This window comes from Pipistrellus hanaki (assembly GCF_964339955.1).
Source record: "Pipistrellus hanaki genome assembly, chromosome: 5".
NCBI classification, from domain to species: Eukaryota; Metazoa; Chordata; class Mammalia; order Chiroptera; family Vespertilionidae; genus Pipistrellus; species Pipistrellus hanaki.
Window position 1 is genome coordinate 84,558,968 of NC_140507.1, and position 22,766 is coordinate 84,581,733.

The 22,766-nt window shown below is 39.7% G+C and overlaps 1 protein-coding gene and 1 pseudogene across 5 annotated transcripts in view; one reads left to right on the forward strand and one right to left on the reverse strand.

The window, feature by feature from the left end:
* The first annotated feature begins 211 nt into the window (after positions 1-211).
* Positions 212-22,766, forward strand: part of PPP3CC (protein phosphatase 3 catalytic subunit gamma) — a 75,991-nt gene continuing 53,436 nt past the window's right edge. For 2 of the 4 annotated variants that reach the window (XM_084884451.1, XM_084884454.1), the window contains exon 1: positions 214-582. In XM_084884451.1, coding sequence (XP_084740577.1) covers positions 534-582 — 49 coding nt within the window. In that variant the 5' untranslated portion in view covers positions 214-533. Of the gene's footprint in view, positions 583-22,766 lie in introns of all 4 variants that reach the window. The other 2 variants (XM_084884453.1, XM_084884452.1) reach the window with 2 other exon arrangements.
* On the reverse strand, positions 12,209-12,734 carry LOC311622692 (large ribosomal subunit protein eL21-like; annotated as a pseudogene). Its single transcript has one exon. The product of its transcript is annotated as a large ribosomal subunit protein eL21-like (transcript).

Sequence of the window (22,766 nt, forward strand, 5' to 3'; positions counted from 1 at the left end):
GGCGTGCGGTGCTGCCGGCAGCGGAGGAGTCAGCCGGGGACGCGGGCTGAGGAGGAGGGAGACCGCGGCCGGAAGCCGGAGAGGAAGGAAGCGCCCGTGCGCAGGGCGCGAGCCTCCGGGGCGCAGCGGGGCCCGAGGCGGGGGCAGCGCCCACCGAGCGGCCACGCACCGGGCTCGGCGCGGCGGCGGCGGCGGCGGCGGCGCGCGCGCGCGGGCCGCCGGGAAGTTGGAGAGCGGCCGCGGGAGCGCGCGTGCGCACGCGCGGGCCGGGCCGCCCGGCTAAACCGCGGTCGCCGGCGCTCGCGACTCGGCCAGCTCCTCTGGAAGGAGCGGCCGGTGGGCCGGCGTCCTGTCGGCGGGGTGCGAGGCTGACTTGCAGAGCGGCCACTTCCTTCTGGTGCCTGGGCCGCCCCGAGGAACCAGGGCTGCGGCGCGGCGCGGCGGGCTGACCGGCCCCTGGAGCCGAGACCCCAGGACGCGGGCGGAGGCGCCCTCCGGGGGGCTCCCGGCGCCGGGCGGAGGCTGAGGGGACCATGTCCGAGGGGAACTCCCGCCTCTCCACCACCGAACGCGTCATCAAAGGTACCTGGCGGGCCGGGCCTTCCTCCGGGACCCGCTGGGAGAGGGCCCCGGGCCGGGCGGCGGTTCGGGGTCGGAGGGAGGGAGGGAGCGGCGGAGGGGGAGCGGAGGGCGGCGGCGGCGGCCCGGCGGCGCGGCCCGGGAGGAGCACCGGGAGGGGGTGTGGGAGCGGGAGGCCGGGATCCCCGCGGGGCTGCCCGCTGGGGCCTCCGGCGGTGTCCGCTGCACCTATTCGGGGAGCTAGCGGGACTTGCAGGTGGGGTGGGGATTTCTTCTCCCATCCACCCAAAAGGGCCTGGATCCCATCTTTTTAAAAAGAAACTATTCCTCCGTGTTAGCCTGTGATCCGGGGAAGCCATCTAGGGTGCTGTGCGGAGGGGGTTCAGTAGATTCTTCCAGGTCAGGTCTTTCGGCCGCTCCCCTTCTTTAGGAGCAAGTCAGCTCGCCCCTTCCCCCCTTTTTAGGACACAAACCTTGTACCTTGTGCCCTCTTTGTCCAGATCACCACAAGTCTCTGCTGCTAGGAAAAGAAACGGTATGGTGAAATAAAGACAGACAAAGCCATCATCTTAGGATGCTTGAAGAGGTTCACAGACCTCTTGACATGATGTTGGTGTTTTATGTTGCTTTGGACCGTAGAGATATGGAGAATGATGTTCAGATCTCTAACAGAAACGAAAGTGTTCCTTACTGTTACTTGTAAGGTGGCACGTTGCAGCTGTCTCTGCCCCGAAACTGAGAATTCCGGTTTAAACATACCAGTGTGGGCTTCCTTTGTTCAGCATGGAGACTTAGGTGCAACTCTTCTCTCTCTGGGTTTTAACAATCCGTTTGAGAACCCTATTTTGTAGGAAGGGAGGATACCCAGACCAGCTATGTTAGAGGCCTCTGGATGAAGGGGTTAGCTGTAAATGGGGAAAACTATTACAATACTTTTATTTTTTTTCATTTTGGTAATTAGAAGGAGAAAGCAAGCCAAGATTAAAGACAGTACTTTTTTTTTTTTTTTTTTTTTAAGTGGAAAAGCCTATGGAATGGTTAATGAAGGGGGGGGAATTTTAGTGTTGAACTAGGTATTTTCCCTCTAAAAACATTAAGCATCATAAATGTTGTCTACACTATGTAAGTTCAGTGTGTAACTTAGTTTTCCCTCCTAAAGGGTCAGCATTGTGTTGATCACAGATGTTGTTATCTATACTGTATAATACTTAGTAAATATAATGGTATTTTTGAGATTATTTACTCATCACCTGTCTGGTATCATTGGGGATGTAAATGAATTGTTCATGTAACCGACAGTCCTTTAGCTGCTAAATTATTTTGGCCATTTTGATTTCAGTTTTTATAACATGTAACGCATAAAGAGAGTATATAACTGTCTCTTAAAATCAGAATATACTAAACATAGCCCTTTTTGATAAATCAAGGTCATCATTATGTGCGTGAATTTCCGTCCTGTCTGTTAATATGGCCGGTGCATTCTGCTGTATAAGGGTGTTGGCAGTTTCCTCCTGTGCTAAAACGACTCCTCGTTGATATACCAGTTTAGTGCTTTTGTCTGTTTTCCGTTTATCTAGTCCAGTACTGTTTAGTCAAAATATGCCCTTTTAATCTGCCACTTCTAAACTGAAGTAGTTGGGAAAACAAGTAAATCAGAATTGTGTAGCAAGTCAGAATAAATGGGATGTGACATAAGTCATAAAGGAAATTTTAAAATGAACCGTCCATACCCTTAAATGTAGAAGTAAAGTAAAGTAAATTCTGTTAAAATGCAGGTGCACCCTAGCTAGTTTGGCTCAGTGGATAGAACATTGAACTGTGGACGATTCCGGTCAAGGGCACATGCTCGGGTTGCCAACTCGATCCCCAGTAGGGGGTGTGCAGGAGGCAGCCGATCAATGATCCTCTCTCATCGTTGATGTTTCTACCTCTCTCCCTCTCCCTTCCTACTTGAAATCAGTAAAAAAAAAAAAAAAAAAATTATATATATATATATATATATATATATATATATATATATATATAATTTTTTTTTTTAAATGCAGGTGCCAGTTAGGCAGGCTCACAGTTAAGTGAGCACCCTTATAGTCTGTATGATTCAAATTTGTTTTTTTGGTGAAATTATAAATTACTACCTGTTGTATACTTTACAAGATTACTCTTAAATAAATGAAACAAATTATTTCAGGCCCTTACAATGTGTGGATTTAACTTGTCTATAAAAACGTCAGCGTAAGAACTTGGTCACAGAACTTTGGCTTCTTGGGGACTTACGTTGCCTCCCCCCCCCCCTCCTGTTTTCCAGAGTTTGAAATATTCTTGTTCTAAGACAGTATGGAGTTCATGTATTAGGTCCATTGTTACACAGGGCACTAAATCCTGATCTAACCATTATCTTGTCTGGCCATGGTTGTCTGCATTTATTCACAGCTAGAAATCTGTTTCTGAGGTGAGACCACACCCCAGTTGTTTTTGGTTCTGTCATTTCCTGTTAACTCTAAAGTCTACTTGTTTTGTTTGAGCAGATTTTAGAGAAGAGTGGGTGGGAGGGAGTGATTTGTATGTGTCCTTTAAATAATAACTACAATGAAGGACTAGACTGGTGGTCAGAAAACCTAGGTTTTACTGTTGTCTCCAGAGCTTACTTGTGACCTTGCTTTTTGTTTCTTTTTAAAAATAAATACTTTTACTGATTTCAGAGAGAAAAGGAGGGAGAGAGAAAGATAGAAATATCAATGATGAGAAAGAATCATTGATTGGCTGCCTCCCACACGCCCCCTTCTGGGGATGGAGCCCACAACCCAGACGTGTGCCCTGACAGGGAATGGAAGCGACCTCCTGGTTCACTGAGCTAAGCCACCTGGGCTGTTCGATTTTTAACCTCACCTTTTTACTTCACCTCCCTTTGCTTCAGTAATGTCTTCTGCAAAAGAGGGTTAATAATACTCTCTTTGTCAGGCATCTGAGCCATGTGAAAAACTTAAGACAAGTTAGTATTATGAAACATGATAAATAGTTTGATAAATCACATAAGTGGTTAGTAGAGAAATTACTAACATTTGAAAAATACTAGAACTAGAACATACATAAATTAGAAAACTGTTCCCAGTCCTGGAAATACGTGTTCTACAATATAAAGGATATCTGGACGGAATCCCACAGGGTAACGATGTAAATTGGCCAATACAGTTCTATCTGGTACTGCCTTGGCAGCTGGTTTCTTCTCCAGCACTTGAAGATGTGTATTTTATGTTTAAAAATATAACAGTTCTTACTGGGCCAACGTGACTTAGTGATTGAGTGTCGACCTTATGAACCCGGCGGTCATGGGTCTATTCTGGTTAAGGCACTTGCCTGGGTTGTGGGCTCAGTCCCAGTGGGGAGTGTGGGGGGAAAGTAGGAGGGAGAGCCAATAGGTGATTCTCATCATTGATGTTTCTCTCCCTCTTTCTCGCTCTTTCTCCCTCTTCCTTTCTGAAATAATAAAAATATATTTTAAAATATATACCGTATATAGCAATTTCTATTATTTCACTCACTCATTAAATGTTTATAGAGAGTCATTTCCAATATATGTCAATAGGTCGGTACTTATTCGTTCTTTGTTTTAAAAGTAATATTTATGTGAGCATCTAGAACAGTCCTTATGTACTGGGGCATCACTATTGATATCTGGAGCAGAAAACTAGAATCTCAAATAATTGAGCTGTGGCCCTGGCTGGTTTGGCTCAGAGGATAGAGTGTCGGCCTGCGAACTGAAGGGTCCCGAGTTTGATTCTGTTCAAGGACTCATGCCCAGGTTGCAGGCTCAATCCTCAGTTGGGGGTGTGCAGGAAGATCAGTAGTTCTCTCTTTCCTTCTTACTTCCTCTCTGAAACCAATAAAAATATATTTAAAAAAAATAATTGAACTGTGAAAATCTTTCAACTTAATCATTTTCTCTCTTTCTTCTGGTTTCCAAGTTTATTTTCCTATATAAAGAAATTTACTTTCTTTGACAGTGATTTTTTAAAATAAAAACAGTTTATTCCTCTTGGCTGAATCTTTTTAGAAACAAAATTTAGGAATTACATGACAGATACAGAGAATCCATTGTTTAAGTTGTTATTTGGTGGTCAAATGGGGTTTAACAGAAAAGTCGGACTTCTTTTTAGTAAGGTGCTGATACAGTTCTTTCATTCTCTTGGAATTCAAATTCACAGAATGTAATCATTTGTAGCACATATAGGAGGCTACTATTGTAGTTTGTTGTTGTTTTTTAATATTCTGGCACTGGGAATAGTGTGACTAAGGTTTCTGTTTTGTTTGTTTTTTAAATATTTTAAGCCTGGCCAGTGTGGCTTCCCATGCATTGAGAAGTTGCCGATTCGATTTCCAGTCCGGGCACATGCCTGGGTTGTGGGCTCCATCCCAGATCCGGGCATGCAAGAGGCAGCCAATTGATATTTATCTCTCATCAATGTTTCCTTTTCTCCCCTCTCTCTTCCTCTCTCTTTAAAATCAACTTTAGAAAATGTAAAAATTTTTACTAAGAGTAATATGGATAAAAATTGCTATTACCACAAGTGTACCTCGAACCCCATTTCAGTCTCTGGTATCTATACCTCATTTATTTCCACAGTTCTTATCCCCTCTCCCTCTCTTTCATGTCATGAGAATGGATTTATCAAGTGTTAAAAAAAGTTTCTTTTCAATATAAGCTTAGCCCTGCTAATTATAAAATTGGAAAGGTAGAATGGGAAGAAAACAGAGACCATATTTCTTCCCTCCAGAAACAATTGCTCTCTCTTTTTAAAAAAAAAAATATATATTTTTTATTGATTTCAGAGAGGAAGGAAGATGGAGAGAGAGATAGAAACATCAGTGATGAGAGAGAATCACCGATTGGCTGCCTCCTGCACATCCCCCACTGGGGATCGAGCCTGCAACCCGGGCGTGTGCCCTTTGACTGGAACCAAACCTGGGACCCTTCAGTCCACAGGCCAATGCTCTATCCACTGAGCCAAACTGGCTAGGGCCAGAAACAATTGCTCTTCATACGTTTGTTGTATTTCCATGTGCTGGTGTATTTTGTTTTTGTTTTTGTTTTGTTTTTTAATTTTTTTAAATTAAATTATTATCTTGCTGGTATATTTTGAATTCAAAGGGAAATGGGCCCTGGCTGGTTTGGCTCAGTGGATAGAGCGTCAGCCTGTGGACTGAAAGGTCTCAGGTTCCATTCTGGTCAACGGCATGTACCTTGGTTGTGGGCACGTCCCCAGTAGGTAGGGAGTGTGCAGAAGGCAGCTGATCGATGTTTCTAACTCTCTATCCCTCTCCCTTCCTCTCTGTAAAAAATCAATAAATATATTTTAAAAAGTCTTTATTAAAAAAGTCTTTATTATGCAGATATTTTCATATTATTTTAGCACAAAGACTGTAATTTTACCTAAATTCTTTCATTATGATTTCAGTCAGCATGAAAATGGTTTGAAAATGCTTATTTTTATATTTTGGTCTTTTATATTTTCATGCATTTGATATAATACCAAACCAGAAGAAACATTTTCAGGGATAAATGTTCAGTGTGAACAGGTTGTACAGGGCATATCTGTTGAATTTGCAACAGTACTTGTTTAAGTTATGCTTAATTTACCAAAATAATTAACAAGCTGCCAAGCTATGACATAAGAAATCAATGCTATTTGAATTCATAGCTCTAAATGGAGTCTTAAACCTTGGAAAAGACATCTTAACTTAAACACAATTCTTTTTTGAGTGGGAATAAGGTGTTTTTTTCCTACTTGTATGTGATTGAAACCTTATTTATATTAGAATTTGGTAATACAGCTTTATTACCCAATGCAACATATTACATTTTACTGTAAAGTTCAAAAATTTTATTAGATCATTTGAGAGAAAAATGCTAAGGACTTATTACTTACACTTTGCAGGGGTCTTCAAACTACGGCCCCCGGGCCACATGCAGCCCCCAGGGGAGTCTGATCCTGCTCGCCAGGTTTTTTGGGCAGTGAGCGCAGCCAAGGTGTTACAGTAGGGATTAGTAGTTCATATAGTCCGGCCCTCCAGCTCTCTGAGGGACCGTGATCTGGCCCCCACTTTAAAAAGTTTGAGGACCCCTGACTTACAGTGAATTAAGGAATTAATTAGAAACCTTTTTCTAAGCTGTATTTGGTACTAGAAATAGAATATCTTTCTATTAAAGTGACATTTTGGGGAAGAGCTAATTTTTAAACATATGTCTATAAGAGACAAACTTAGCTAATTCTGTTATTTATAGTCATTTTGAGGCTTTGCTGCCACTTAATTGCTAAAGGACAAATGGAAATAAAGGGTATCTCTTAGTAATTACCATCGTTTGGTGGTGTCATTACTAGAATATAACACTCCTTTAAAGTTTTCATGTTAAATTTTAGCTGCATTCCAAATTGCAAAAGTAAGGTCTAAAAATCTCAACCCATTATAAAGGATATTTGACAGTTATCTTTATAATCTATTTAATTATTCAGATATACACAGAGAAATTTTAGTTTGCTACATTGTTTTATTTTGCTGGCAAACTAGATTTTTATCATGAAATCTTTTAGTTTCTTGAGTTTTTGTTTATTATTTTAAATTCTGACTTGGTAACTAGGATCTGTAGATTGGGTGACAGAAAGGCATGCTGTAAGCTGACCTTTATTAAATCATTATTATACTTATTGAATGCTATCAATTCATGATGATTTTGTGCAGTGTCTGGACAATGTCAGCCCAAAAGACTGAACCTTGCTTGGGAGATCATCTAAGACTTCATTCAAGAATTGCCGATGTAATCTTTGCTAAAAGTGTTTAACTTGAATGTAGTTATAGTAAACAGTCAGACAAATCCAGTTTCAGACAAATCCAATCTGTGGGACTTTCTACCCTGTTTCCCTGAAAATAAGACAGTGTCTTATATTAATTTTTGCTCCCAAAGATGCGCTAGGTCTTATTTTCAGGGGATGTCTTATTTTTCCATGAAGAAGAATACGGTACACATTTATTGTTAAATGAAAATAAAGGAAATTTATTACCTGTATACGGTACAGTAGTACGGTAGTTGTCAACACAAACCAGACAAACTGTGAATCCTACAGTATCAAGAATTTACTCATTTATTCAATGACAATCATGTCATCATCTTCTGGAACATCATCATAGCAATCCAATTCCTGAATTTCCTGGTGAATTTCTTGTGACTCCCTTTCTTTCAGAATCAGTGGACCAAATCTCTCATGTTTAGCCTAGGGGGGCCTTATATTTCACTCAGAAGGAAACCTGTAAGTAGGTCTTATTTTTGGAGGATGTCTTATTTTTGGGGAAACACGGTATAAGAAGATAGGTCCAAACTTTTCAAAAAAATTCAAAGTGGTGAAGGCAGGGGAGTTTATGGGAGTGGGTAGAAGATCAACCAAAGGACTTGTATGTATGTATATAAGCATAACCAATGGACACAGACAGTAGGGGGTGAAGGCATGTGCTGGGGTGGGGTGGGGGTGGGGTGGCTGGGGAGAGGTCAATGGGAGAAAAAGGAGAAATATGTAATACGTTTAACAATAAAGAATTTACATTAAAGAAAGTTAAAATGATGAAAAATAAAAACCAGGGAGACTATTCTAGATGAAAGAGAAATGAAATCAGATACAGTGCCAAGCCTTGATTGGGAAAACAAAAAGCTGTAGAGGACATGTTGGGGACAACCGGGAAGATCAAATATGGAGTATATATATTAGGTATATCAATATTAAAAGTCTTGGATGTGATGATAAAGTATTGCGGTTTTAAAAAAGAATGTTCTTATTCTTAAGCAATACCTGATGAAGTATTTAGTTTGAAATGTCATGAAGTCTGCAATCTGCTCTCACATGGTTCAGAAAAAAAGATTATGTATTTGCCGAAAGAAAAAGAAAAAGTAGCAAAATGTTCATGGTAAATATAGATAAAGAGCAAATTGGTGTTCATTTTACTTTTCTGTAGGATTTCAGTATTTCATCTACAAAGTTGGGGAGAGAGAGAGAGAGAGAGAAAAAAAAAAAGTACAGTTAAAAAATGCCTCGACCTGGCTCAGTTGGTTGGAGTGTCGTCCTGTACACCAAAAGGTGTGTATAGACTTCGGGGAGGAATCCAAGATGGCTGCTCGGGTAGGCAACTAGCCGCAGCCGCACACAACAATTTTAATAAAATACAACTAAAATATAAAATGGACATTACCCAGAACTACAGGAAAGTCGACTGACTGGAAATCCTACAACAAGAAGCAAGGAGAAAACCAGAAGGAAGCACGGAGGAACTGTAAAAGCCTAAGGTACGGAGACAGGCGGCGCGCGGAGAGGACGGAGCCGGAGAGGAGGGAGGCCGAGTGCCTGGCGGGCGTTCCCTAGCGGAAAGGAGATAAAACTCCGACTGTGCTGGGCCCCTGACTGCTCTGAACCCCAGTTCTGGGCCAGACCCCGGGGACTCAGGCTCAGCAATAGGGAGCTGGGCTGTAAGTCGGAACCCCGGGGTAGCGGAGAAAGGAGGTCCCGGAGGCGCGCACACAGCGCGCAGAGAAGGGACGGTCGGCTGTGCCGCGGGATTGCCCTGACGGGAAGGAGACTGGGGCTCCAGACTGCTGTGAACGCCACCTCCAACTCCACTTCCAACTGAACTGAACCCCAATACCGGGCTCATTGTGGGAGAGCATAGACTGTTTGGCAGCAGGCGAAAATCGAGGGCACCTATCTCTCAGAGGCGCCGGCAGCGAGCACTGAAGGACCCGCATAGGGCGGGGCTGACGGAAGCCAAAGCTGCAGGCTCCACCCTGAAACCCCGTCCCATCTGTAACTGCGAAATGCGACAACAAAATAGATCACAAACGAAAGAAATGGAGGACAAAAAGCGTCTGGATATAGAGTTCAAATCTACGCTTATAAGGTTTTTCAAGAATTTCCTAGAAAAGATGGATAAGGCCTATGAGGATATGAAAAGAGATCAACTAGAATTAATAAGGAGTCAACAAGAAATGATAAGGGATCAACAAGAAATAAAGAATACATTGTCTGAAATAAAAAATATTCTACAGAGTCCTAAAAACAGAAGGGAAGATCGCAAGAATCAAGTCAAAGATTTGGAACATAAAGAGCCAGAAGACACTCCTCCACAGAAGCTAGAAGGCAAGAGAATCCAGAAAATTGAAGATAATGTAAGAAACCTCTGGGACAACTTCAAGCGAACCAACATCAGAATTATGGGGGTTCCAGAAGATGAGAGAGAGCAAGATATCGAAAACATACTGAAAGAAATAGTGACAGAAAACTTCCCCCACCTGGTGAAAGAATTTGACTTACAAGTCCAGGAAGTGCACAGAACTCCAAACAAAAGGAATCCAAAGAGGACCACACCGAGACACATCATTATTAAAATTCCAAGAGCAAAAGATAAAGAGAGAATATTAAAAGAAGCAAGAGCAAAGAAGGTAGTAACTTATAAAGGAGCACCTATACGATTGTCAGCTGACTTCTCAACAGAAACCATGCAGGCCAGAAGGGAATGGCAAGAAATATTCAAGGTGATGAATAGCAAGAACCTACAGCCAAAAATAAGCTACCCAGCAAAGCTATCACTCAGAATCGAAGGCCAGATAAAGAGCTTCACTAATAAAAAAAAGCTAAAGGAGTTCATCACCACCAAACCAGAATTATATGAATTGCTGAAGGGGGTTCTTTCAGAAGAGAAAGTAAACAAAGATAAAAATTATGAACAACAAATACGTAATTATCAACAAGTGAATCTAAAAACCAAGGAAATTAAAAAAATCTGATGAACAATATTAACTGTTGAATATAATAGAATCAGAGGTATGGAAGGGGAGTGAACTGACGATTCTTGGGGAAAAGGGGAGAGGGGGGCGTGGGAAGAGACTGAACATAAACTGTGCACCTATGGATGAGGACAATGGGGAGAGGGGAAAGGGCAGAGGGTGAGGTGGGAACCTGGTGGAGGAGAGCAATGGTGGGGGGGGGGGGGGAAGGAACATTTGTAATAATATGAAAAATAAAAACTTATTAAAAAAAAAAAAAAAAGGTGTGTATATACACACACACACAAACACACTCACACAGCTGATTGGCTTATATGTGTAATACAAAATCATAGAATATTCAAACATTACACAAATAAATATTGTGGAAAGTAAGACAGACTTGTTTTTATTTTATTGAAGAGATTGAAGTTAAAATGGTGGTAGAGGGATACAAATAAATATTAAAAAGCATTAATAAGTAGAGATAGAAAGGATTTTCTATGTCCCATCACAGTTAATCACACCACTTGCCCATTTAGTTACTGGTTCAGATGATTCCTGGTCAGGGCATATACCCAGGTTGCTGGTTTGGTCCTGGTTTGTAGTGCTTGTGGGAGGCAACTGATTGATGTTTCTCTCTCTCTTTCTCTCTCTAAAATCAGTTAAAGAAAGAAGTGACTCAAACAGCTAGGCCTGGGAAAGGCAGCCATCAGTAGTGTCTTAGTGGGCAGGGTGGGGGGGAAATAAAAGGAAGAAAATGAGTTTTAAAGTATGTTATAGCCCTGGTCACTTTGTCTCAGTGGTTCGAGTGCTGGCCCACGGACCGAAGGGTCTTGGGTTTAGTTCCCAGTGAAGGGCATGTACCTCAGTCGTAGGTTCCCCAGCTCCTAAATAGGTGTGTGTGGTGGAGGCAAATAGTCGATGTGTCTTTCATGTCGATGTTTCTCAGTTTCTCTTCCCCTTCTTCCTCCCTTTCACTCTCTCTAGGAATCGGTGGGGGGAAATATCCTTGGGTGAGGATTTTAAAAATATAGAGCTGATCTGAAGAGAAAGCACCTTGTTTGGCAGAAAAAGAGGTTGTTTCAGCTACATGGTAGGGCTTTGAAAAAGAGGGAAAAGTAAGGATGGAGAAGCAAAGATTATACTTGTCTAAGGAGTAGAGAGAGTGGGAAAACTAGAAGTGTCAGGAATTGAGAAAGGTAAAATGAAGAAAAGGAAGGAAAAGAGGGATAGTTGAAAACTGCTAGAGCAGTTGACAGTGATCCCATTAAGGAATTTGGATTATTTGGATTGACTGTGTGTTAAACACACACACACACACACACACACACACACACACAGCTGAATTGGCTTATATGTGTAATCCAAAATCAGAATATTCAAACATTACACAAATAAATATTGTGGAAAGTAAGATAGACTTGTTTTTATTTTATTGAAGAGATTGAAGTAAAAAAAAAAAAAGGTGGTAGAGGGATACAAATAAATATTAAAAAGCACTAATAAGTAGAGATAGAAAGGATTTTCTAAGTATGTCCCATCACAGTTAATCACACCACTTGCCCATTTAGTTACTGGCTCAGATGACAAGCCTGGGAGTCAGGCCAGACTCTTTCCTATCCCTTTCACTTCGTATCCGGTTTCTGGACACAGTTCTGTGGACTTTTGGTTTCTACATAACCTACTTCATCTCCTTGTATTACTTCATGCTTATGATATTGCAGCAGCCGTTTGCTAGGGCTACTTAGTCTCTATGCTGCCATTATGACCTGTGGGTAATGTAAAGGATCATTCTTTTTCTTTTCTTTTTTTTATCAGCATAGAAGTCTTTATTTTTCCCACTTATGCCATGAATTCATAGGGAATGGTTTCCAGCAGCTCAGGCTCTCCTTTCCATTGGTTCTCACAAAGTGTGCTTCTCTGGGTTGAGCAGGCTGACGCTTCAATTGAACCCAGGTACCTTTCTCTTTGGCTTCCTTCTTTTTCTGATCATTTTCCTTCACACGTTTCAGGAAGCTATCTCGGCTCTTAGAGTGCTTAATATGCTCAATACGTACATTAATTCTCTTAGCAAGAATCTTGCCCTTAACTTGCTTGTTCACAACAATGCCCACTGCATGCTGGGTGACATTGTAGACTCTTCCAGTTTTGCCATGGTAACATTTGTGGGGCGTTCCTTTTTGAACAGCGCCCATTCCCTTGATGTCCACAATATCGCCTTTCTTGTAGATTCGCATGTATGTGGCCAAAGGAACAACTCCATGTTTTCTAAAAGGCCTAGAGAACATATAGCTGGTGCCTCTCCTCTTTCCCTTTGTGTTAGTCATTTTGGCGAATTAGTCTACAACCACGGCCACTGGGAGCCACGCACAGAGCCGACCTGGAAGATGGTGGTTCCAGCCGGAAAAGGAGGATCATTCTTATGTTTGAAACACTTCATGAGCACTTCCTGCCTATCAGATATACTCTAACTTTGTTCATGTGTGGTTCCCTTCATGCTAAACCTCTAACCTTGTATAGTAGTCTCCCCTTCCCAAGATCCCCAGTAGATGCTTGAAACCATGGATAGTACCAAACCCTATATGTACAATGTTTTTACCTATATGTACATAACTATGATAAAGTCCAATTTCTAAATTAGGCACAGTTAAGAGATTAAAAATCATTAATAATAAAATAGAACAATTATAATATCCTCATATAATAAAGAGGTAATATGCAAATTGATCCTCACACCCTCACAAGATGGCTGCCTATGACCAGGCCTGCAGGGGGGTTAGTGAGGGACAACCAAATGACTGAACAGCAGGCTGCGTGGGGCTTCCTGGCCAGCAGGGGGGAGGAGGGTGGAGAGGGCGCCGTGAGGGGCGACCAGGCTGGTGGGAGGGGCAGTTGGGGGCGACCAGGCCAGCAGGGGGAGCAATTGGAGGCAACCAGGCTGGGAGCAGTTAAGGGCAGCCAAGCCGGCAGTGGGGGGGCAGTTAAGGACAATCAGGTTGGCAGCGGGGACAGTTGGGAGTGACCAGGCCAGCAGGGAGAGGCAGTAAGGGGTGATCAGGCCCGCAAGGGGGGGGGGGGGCCAATTAGGGGCAACCAGACAGGCAGGCAGGTGAGCAATTAGGAGCCAGTGGTCCCAGATTGTAAGAGGGATGTCCAACTGCCAGTTTAGGCCCAATCCCTGGAATCAGACCTAAACTGGCAGTCGAACATCCCCCAAGGGGTCCCGGATTGGAGAGCATGCAGGCCGGGCTGAGGAGACGCCTCTCCCCATGTGTCCCTTTCCCCCCTCCCCCATGCACAAATTTTATGCACTGAGCCTCTAGTTCTATAATAAAAGTTTTATGAATATGGTCTCTCTTTCTCTTGCCAGTGATTTTTATATTTTTTTCAGTCCAAACCTATTCTTGAATTTGTGCAAACATCCCTTGCAGTAAATGACTTCATATCACTTGTTTCAGGGGATGTCTTGCTGAAGCCTACATATAGGCATCATACTTTCTGGTGCAATACAATGCTATCATTTGAAACACATTTTCTGTTCAAGTCTTCCGCCACAAATTTCATGCCTTTTCCATTTAAACTAAGCACTTACCATGCACTGTGGCCATAACTTTATATTTTGAGGTGCTACAGTAAAACTAGCATAAACTTTTTTTTCTTTCACAGTTTTATGGATAGGAGATTTGTTTTTACTATAGATCTTAGCAACCTCAACATATGATTTTTTACTTATTAGGTGGAGAATTTCACCTTTTCACTTACAGGAAGCACTTATGGCTTCTCTTTAGCATATCTGAATTGTCAGTATCACCAGTCTTGCACTTGGAATCATTATTAAGTAAAATAAGGGCCAAGATGGCTACAAAGTGATCAATGGATGGGGAGTGTCTGCTGCGTGGAGATACTGAACAAAGGGCAGACTGCATCCCTGGTGGGACTGAGTGGAATAGCGCAAGATTTCATCATGCTGCTCAGAATGGCGCACAATTTAAAGCTTATGAATTGTTATTTTCCAGAATTTTTTATTTAATGTTTTTGAAACATGGTTGACCACATGTAACTGAAACCAAGGACAGTGAAACCGTGGATAAAGGGGGGGACTGCTGTATTACTTTCTCTTCTTTATTTTCGTACCCCCATTCCCAAACCTACTTTATTAATACTTGTATTTCCTAGAATGCCTTGTTATTTTATATATGTGAATAGGCTGTATGCATTACTTCTGTGTAGAATCTTGCCCCCAGCTTGATTAGTCACTACAGGGTGTCCCCCCAAAATATATACATACTCTGAATAATTATTAGTTCCAATGGGTTAAATCTGAAAAGAAAGAAACCTTAATTGAGCTGTAGCTGTTAAGTGTGTATACATTTTGGGGGGGACACCCTGTGTTTCTTTATCTTTCAGAATTAGCCACTTTCAAGATTTAGTCTTGAGAAGCCTTTCTCTTTTATAGGAGGCTACATAGAGTAATAGTTTTAGAACATGGGATTTGAAGTTAGACATATATCTGGATTCAGATTCTGCCTCTCTCAGTAGCTGCATGACCTTGGACAACTCACTTAAATCTTTTTTAAGCCTCAGTTTTCCTACCTAAGGAAGCCTAACTTACAGGATAGTTATAATGATTGAATAAACTCCACAGTGTATAGTGGTAGTACATAGTAAGTGCTCATATTAGCCACTATCATCATCATCATCATCATAATCAGCAGCAGCATCAGAAGGATTAGATATTGCCTGGTATATGCTCCTATGAGCAATCTGATTGCTTTAAATATTTTTATGTTCTTTTAAAACACTATACTGTCCTCTTCAAGGACAGTATAGTGTTTTAAAATGTTGTGTGTTCTCAATGTTCAGTTCAGTGCCTAGCATATAGGTGCTTAGTAAATGTTTAAGTTTTTAAAAGCATAAAAGCTTATTTTATGGAAGACAGTGTAGGAAGAGCACAAGTTCTGCTAATTACTAGCTGTGACTTTAGTTACTTATTTTCCTTGCTTCAGGTTTAAATGGGAGATAACAGTTCCTACTTTAGAATTTAAAGATTGTATTTCATATTACATGTAAAGTGCTTAGCATAGTGCCCACTGGATGCTTAATAAATATTATCTATTCCTTATTAAATGAGTTCATCTTCAGTCTTGGTGAGATTTGATGACAGATCTGTTTGATTTTAAGTGGCATGTGTGAAAGAAGGTTTAAGAGTTTATATTTTCCAACCCTAGTCTCCCGAGCTTTTGAAAGGATTTAAATCTAAAATGCTTAATTAAAAATGGTGAAACTTTCCTTTTCTGAAGTATAGATAGAATTTTGAAAATCAGGTATCATAAATATTTGTTGAGTTCCTACTACAGGCAACATGTTTCTGGTTATACTTAGAAATTTAAATACTGTCCTGAAAAATACTCAGTATAACATATAGAAATGTAACAGAAATTTAGAACTATGGAATCCCTGACTAATACCACTAGAAAGAGCAAATGCCTAAACTGTATACTATATCTGGTGTGAAATGTTTGTTCCCTCACTCTACCTTATAATCCTTTCATGTTTAAGATATGACTGTGATCAATGGCCTAAAGAAGTGTGTGCTTTTGTGTGTATGCCTAGGGACATTTTATTCTTGTTATCTAAGGCTTTCAGAATGATAGAGGATGGTTTTAATGAATGGCCAGAGTAAAAGAGGGAGTTTTGCCTATGAAAGCAAATTGGTTAATTTTTTTCCCATTTTATTGAAAATGAAATGTCACTGTAAAGTTATCGATTCTGTCAGACTCTCACTGAGAGTGGTTATTATTTAACTGGTTCTAGGAGAATGGAAGAATGATCTCAAAGAACTAGGACAGATGATTGAAATAAAATTACTTGTTTAATAGGTTATGAAAGATTATGAAAGGTACATGTGACTTTCAGTAATAATATATAATATAACCTCTTCAGTGGTGTTTAACTGGTTCATGATTGGAAAGGCAGGTGAGTAGATTAGGAAATAAGTCTGTAAAAGTAGGGCAGGCTTGCTGGCTTAAAATAGGAATGAAAGCAGAGTTATTTGCAGTGAACAGAGATAACTATTTAGGTAAATCCTAGTGTCCTTTAAAAGCAAGACCACATAGACAATCTAATATAATAGTTTTAAGGGTTTTTTTTCACACTTACTGCAGGATTAATGTGGTCATCACCAATGTGGCCTTTCTCTTTTATGTAGATCTGCATCAGATGTTAGGTATATTTACCCGAAAATATGTGTCATTTATGTAGAAGATGTATATTGTAGCAGTATACTTAATTGAATTTGATGTGAAAAGATTGCAGAATTTCTTCCTTGTACTTTAGAAACTTAGTTTAAATTTGTCAGATTTGCCGAAGCTGGTTTGGCTCAGTAGTAGAACCTGAAAGGCCCAGGTTCGATTCCGGTCAGGGGCATGTACGTTGGTTGCGAGCACATTCCCGGTGGGGGGTGTGCAGGAGGCGGCTGGTCGATGCTTCTCTCTCATCGACGTTTCTGGCTCTGTATCTCTCTCCCTTCTTCTCTGTAAAAAAATCAATAAAATATATTTTAAAAAAATTTGTCAGATTTTAATTTTCATAATTATAGATTCATAGGATGTTGCAAAGAAATGTACAGGGAAGTCTTATATACCCTCCCTTAGGTCTCTGTCCTCCATAGTGTCAACATCCCACTTCATCACCGTACTATAACAAACCAAGAAATTGGCATAATTCATACAGCTTATTCAAGTTTCACTAGTTACACACGAACTCAGATGTATATGTATGTGTTTGTGTATCTCTGCAATTTCATGTTAGTCTTGTGTACTAGTAACTACCACCACAATCAAGATAATCAACTGTACCATCACCACAAGACTCTTGTGTTACTATTCCTTTGTTGCCACACCCATTCCCTTTCCCCACCAGTTTTATAATTTGGTTATTGTTTTGAATCATGTGCAAAACTGGTTTGATTACGGTTTTTGCTTCTAAGTTGGAAGCATTAAACTCAGGTAATCAAATAACAACTAACGGTAAAAAGCTAGGTTAAAATGTGTTAGCAATTTGTGAGCACTGAAAGCTTATTTATTTATTTACTTACTTACTTATTTAAAAATATATTTCATTGATTTTCCACAGAAAAGAAGGGAGAGGGATAGAGAGCTAGAATTGTCGATGAGAGAGAAACATCGACCAGCTGCCTCCTGTACACCCCCTACCGGGGACGTGCCCGCAACCAATGTACATGCCCTTGACTGGAATCGAAACTGGGACCTTTCAGTCCACAGACCGACGCTCTATCTACTGAGCCAAACTGGTTTAGACATGAAAGTTTTTTTTAGATGAAGATATATAGGTGTAGATTAACAAGCATATCAAACTCGTGGCCAGCTGGCCATGAGTTTGCTATGTTTGGGTACAATGATGGTTCTCAGTTCTGGTTATCAACAAGAATCACCTGTGGAACTTAAACATGAAGTTAGAAAAAAGGATATGTCATGTTTCAGGATCTGAGGTTAGTGAGTGAATGGTTTTGGGGTGGAGATTAGTAGTTTGGACAGGATTGGGTATAATCGTGGTCGGCAAACTGCGGCTCTCAAGCCACATGCAGCTCTTTGGCCCCTTGAGTGTGGCTCTTCCACAAATACCACAGCCTGGGTGAGTCTATTTTGAAAAAGTGGTGTTAGAAGAAGTTTAAGTTTAAAAAATTTGGGTCTCAAAAGAAATTTCAATCGTTGTACTGTTGATATTTAGCTCTGTTGACTAATGAGTTTTGCCGACACTGGGATAGAATATGTCATTTAGGTGAGTTACTAGAACAGTCAATGATTGTATCTTCAGCACATGTGAATCCCTGAGGAGTTACTGTCAGTTCAGTGTGTCTATAATTTGGGGATATAATTAGCTGATATTAAAGGTTTGAACTTAGGTAGTTTGTAATGCACATTGTGGTTTGGTTGCTTCAGTTTATTTGTTTTACAAGTCATAGTGTTTTTCTGAGCATTGTGAGCAATCTGTGGTTTCTGTTTCAATTCTCAGTCTCTGCTTCTGATCTTTTGTTAACTAAGCTGGAGGAGTAACCATTTAGGGGAAATGATCAATCAAGATCTAAACTATTATTAGATAGATTGTGAATGTTTATCAAGTCTTTGGTAGCAATAGTTTGGACTTCCATAAGCACCAGTCCATTTTGTTCTTTTTCTTAGGCAATCATTTATTGAATCATCTGGCATGATAATGGCTGACTACACACACACACACACACACACACACACACACACACACACACGGCATCTGCAACAAACAAAACCTCGAACAAGAATTATTATTAAAGTTTGAAATAAAAATAATGTCCATAAATCCCATATCTATTTAGATTTTCCTTTGGTATCCAAGTAGTTTCCCCCCTTTAATATGGATTATTCTATTCACCTTTGCCAGTGTCTGAAAAATTAGGGTGTCTATAGCCTAGAATCTTGAGCCAGCAAATAGAAAGAAGAAAATAGAGAATAAAGGGCAAAATCATGCAATGTATGGTAGTCATTGGCTTCTGGAATTTAGGAGAATGTTTTGATAATCTTAAATGTAAACAGTTTATTTACATTGCCTTCTGGTTTTAGACCAAAACAGTTCTAGAAATCCTGGCTCAGCCAAAATCTTTGTCCATAGCAATGATGTCAACAACATACATAATTAATTCTTTGTAGTATTAATAGTTATGAGTATATGATACATCCTGTATAAAAGTTCTAATATGTCCGCACAAGGTCAATTTCTGACCTTTAGATAATAGCTGGGAATTTTAGGTGAATGTAAGGAAGAAACAGAAACTACTTGTGCAAGTTGTTCCATAGGCTTTAGTTAACTTATTTTATTAACTATTATTCTAAGAATAGAAGAGAGTGGAATCCTCTATTAAAATATATAATCAGTCCAGCCAGTGTGGCTCAGTGGTTGAGCATCAACCCATGAACCAGGAAGTCACAGTTCCATTCCCGGTCAGGGCACATGCCCATGTTGCAAGCTCGATCTCCAGTAGGGGGCTTGCATGAGGCAGCTGATCAATAATTCTCTCTCATCATTGATGTTTTTATCTCCCTATCTCTTTCCTTACCTCTTTGAAACACACACACACACACACACACACACACACACACACTAATAAAAGAGAAGCATGCAAATTGACCATATCTTTGTGACACCCACCAGCCAATTAGGAGTAACTTTGCAAATTAACCAAACAAAGATGGCAGGTTAATTTGCATATGCAGGCACTGAGCATTGGGGGGCAGGAGTGGTCAGCACCACCTCAGCAGCTCGGGGCTTCTGGGCAGCATGGGAAGGCAGAAAGGTGGCTCTAGGCCAGACCGAAGGTAGTGCTGGCAGCTAGGGGAGGGAAGGCCCATTCTTGCACAGATCTTCATATCGGGCCTCTATTATATATATATTTAAAGTCAGTTTAAAAAATGTAAAATATATAATAGGTTTTGTAAGTAGTTAGCCACTGATTATTCTAAAATTTAGAATGTTATGAACATGGGACCATTGACAGACAAATCTCCAGTCCTTTGATTTATCCTATGCATTTCATACAATACAAGTTTATTTAAACATAGAGATAAAATCTTTTTGTAGACAGCTATTATGTTGTCTTTGTATATGAATATATGTTTCTTTTAATCTGAAAAATACATAAACATTGGAGCATATTTATTTTTAAACACATTTTACTTGCATGTGATTAACTTAAGAAAGCAGAACTTCCCATTTTAAGTATTAAGTTTTTTTCTTTTAACTCAATTTTAATAAAGCCAAGATTTAGTTTTGAGTTAATTTTTAATTATTTTTGAGTTGATTAAAAGTTGGAGAATGCCAAACAAATCTAATAGTTTCTATAATCCTTTAAAAATATTTTTAATAAGGTAAAGGATTTACTTTAAGTTATAATAAGGTAAAATTTTTGTGTTACCTAATGATATTTAATATAAACACAAAGATATTGTAGGTGTAAGAAACATCTTAATAGTATCCTCATTCTGAATTTGGAGAAAGACAAAATCAAGACAATGTTAAATTATATGTTATGATTATCCAAAGGTAAGAAATAGCTACTGGCAATATCAGTATCTTTAAAAGCACAGCAATAAGTGGCAGTGATTATTAGTAATGTTAACATTTTTCCAAAAGTAAGAAACTTAAAAAAATATTTTTTGAGTATGTTAAAAAGCACAAAGAATTAACAGAATATTTTTACAATTTAGGAAATGTTTTATCTGGGCACAGAATAACTTTGTTCTTTAATGGAAAATAAAATTCTGGTTTTATTCAATTTGCTTATTATTCATGAAAGAATTTGCATTAAAAGGATCTGTAAAAGCCTTGGTTATGATAAACCTTATATTTGACCAATTTTGTAAAAAATTTTACTTCTCCCTTGAAATTTATTTTTTTGTAGCTATAATAAACCCAACAAATAAAGTGTACTTATTCTCAGACCTTCTACTGTATGTATACTATTGAATTCATCTTTCACTATATTCTTTCATATCTTGGCACAAACAGAAATTTCTCCCCCACTCCCAGCTTTATTGAGATATACCTCATATATAACATTGTGTAAGTTTAAGGAGTACAATGTGTTGATTTAATACACATTTTGAAAAATCATTACTACCATAGCATTAGCTAACAGCATATTAATACAGACATTTATTTTAAAACAAAATTATTTTCTATATTCCTAGATAAGCAAAGACATAGCTGATACTATGCATTCACATTCCCCTGTCTTTCCAGATAGTTGAAAGGGTGTAAACCTTTCTTTTTAAAAAAAAATATATTTTATTGATTTTTTTTCAGAGAGGAAGGGAGAGGGATTGAGAGCTAGAAACATCAATGAGAGAGAAACATCGATCAGCTGCCTCTTGCACACCTCCCACTGGGGATATGCCCGCAACCAAAGTACATGACCTTTGCCTGAATCGAACCTAGGACCCTTCAGACCAATGATCTATCCACTGAGCCAAACCAGTCAGGGCCCTGAACTTGGTTTTTAATAACACTTCCATAAAGCTAGAAGTTGAACCACCAGACATAATTCACAAGTTAAAATTAATCTGTCCTTTTAAACTTATGGTTTATAGACTATGACTGTTAGATAACAAGAAATCTAAAATAGACTACATCGGCAATTTTAAAATGTCAAAAAATTTTTTGTTATAGTTGCTAATTCACCATAATATCATATAAACTTTATATCCAGCATAATCTGAAGTTAGTTGTTAACATTTCCAGGTTAGAAAACACAACTAGACCTCCCATATCGTTTTGGTGTTTTGTTTTTTTTAATAATAAAACTTTATTGTTTAGATTATTACAGGTGTTCCTCTTTCCTACCCCCCCCCCCCATAGCTCCCCTCCACCTGATTCCCCACCCCACCCTATGCCCTTACCCCTGCCACTGTCTTCATCCATAGGTGTAAGATTTTTGTCCAATCTCTTCCAGCAGCCCGCAGACCTCCTTCCCCTTGAGAATTGTTAGTCCAATCCCTTTCTATGTCCCTGATTCTATTATATTCACCAGTCCATTTTGTTCTTCAGATTTTTTATTCACTTTATTTTCAGATTCACTTGTTGGTAGGCATGTATTTGATATCTTTTTGTTGTTCATAGTTTTTACCTTTACTTTTTTCTTTTTCTTTCTCTTCTTAAAGAATACCCTTCAGCATTTCATGTAATCCTAGTTTGGTGTTGATGAACTCCTTTAACTTTTTCTTGTCTGTGAATCTCTTTATCTGACCTTCAATTCTGAATGATAGCTTTGCTGGGTAGAGTATTCTTGGTTATAGGTTCTTGTTGTTTATCATTTTGAATATTTCTTTCCACTCCCTTCTGGCCTGCATAGTTTCTGTTGAGAAATCAGCTGATACTCCCTTGTAGGTAATTAGCTGTTTTTCTCTTGCTGCTTGTAAGATTCTCTCTTTGTCTTTTGCCCTTGGCATTTTAATTATGATGTGTCTTGGTGTGGTCCTCTTTGGATTCCTTTTGTTTGGGGTTCTGTGCGCTTCCTGAACTTGTAAGTCTATTTCTTTCACCAGGTAGGGAAAGTTTTCTGTCATTATTTCTTCCAATAAGCCTTCAATATCCTGTTCGCTTTCTTCTTCTGGCACCCCAAAAATCCGGATGTTGGTACATTTTAAGCCGTCCCAGAGGCTCCTTACACTATCCTAACACTTTTGGATTCTTCTTTCTTTTTGCCTCTGTGGTTGGGTGATTTTTGCTTCCTTGTATTCCAGATCTTTGATTTGATTCTTGGAGTACATTGATCTATAGTTGAGTTTCTGTATCTTCTTTATTTCAGACATTGTATGCTTAATTTCTGACTGGTCTT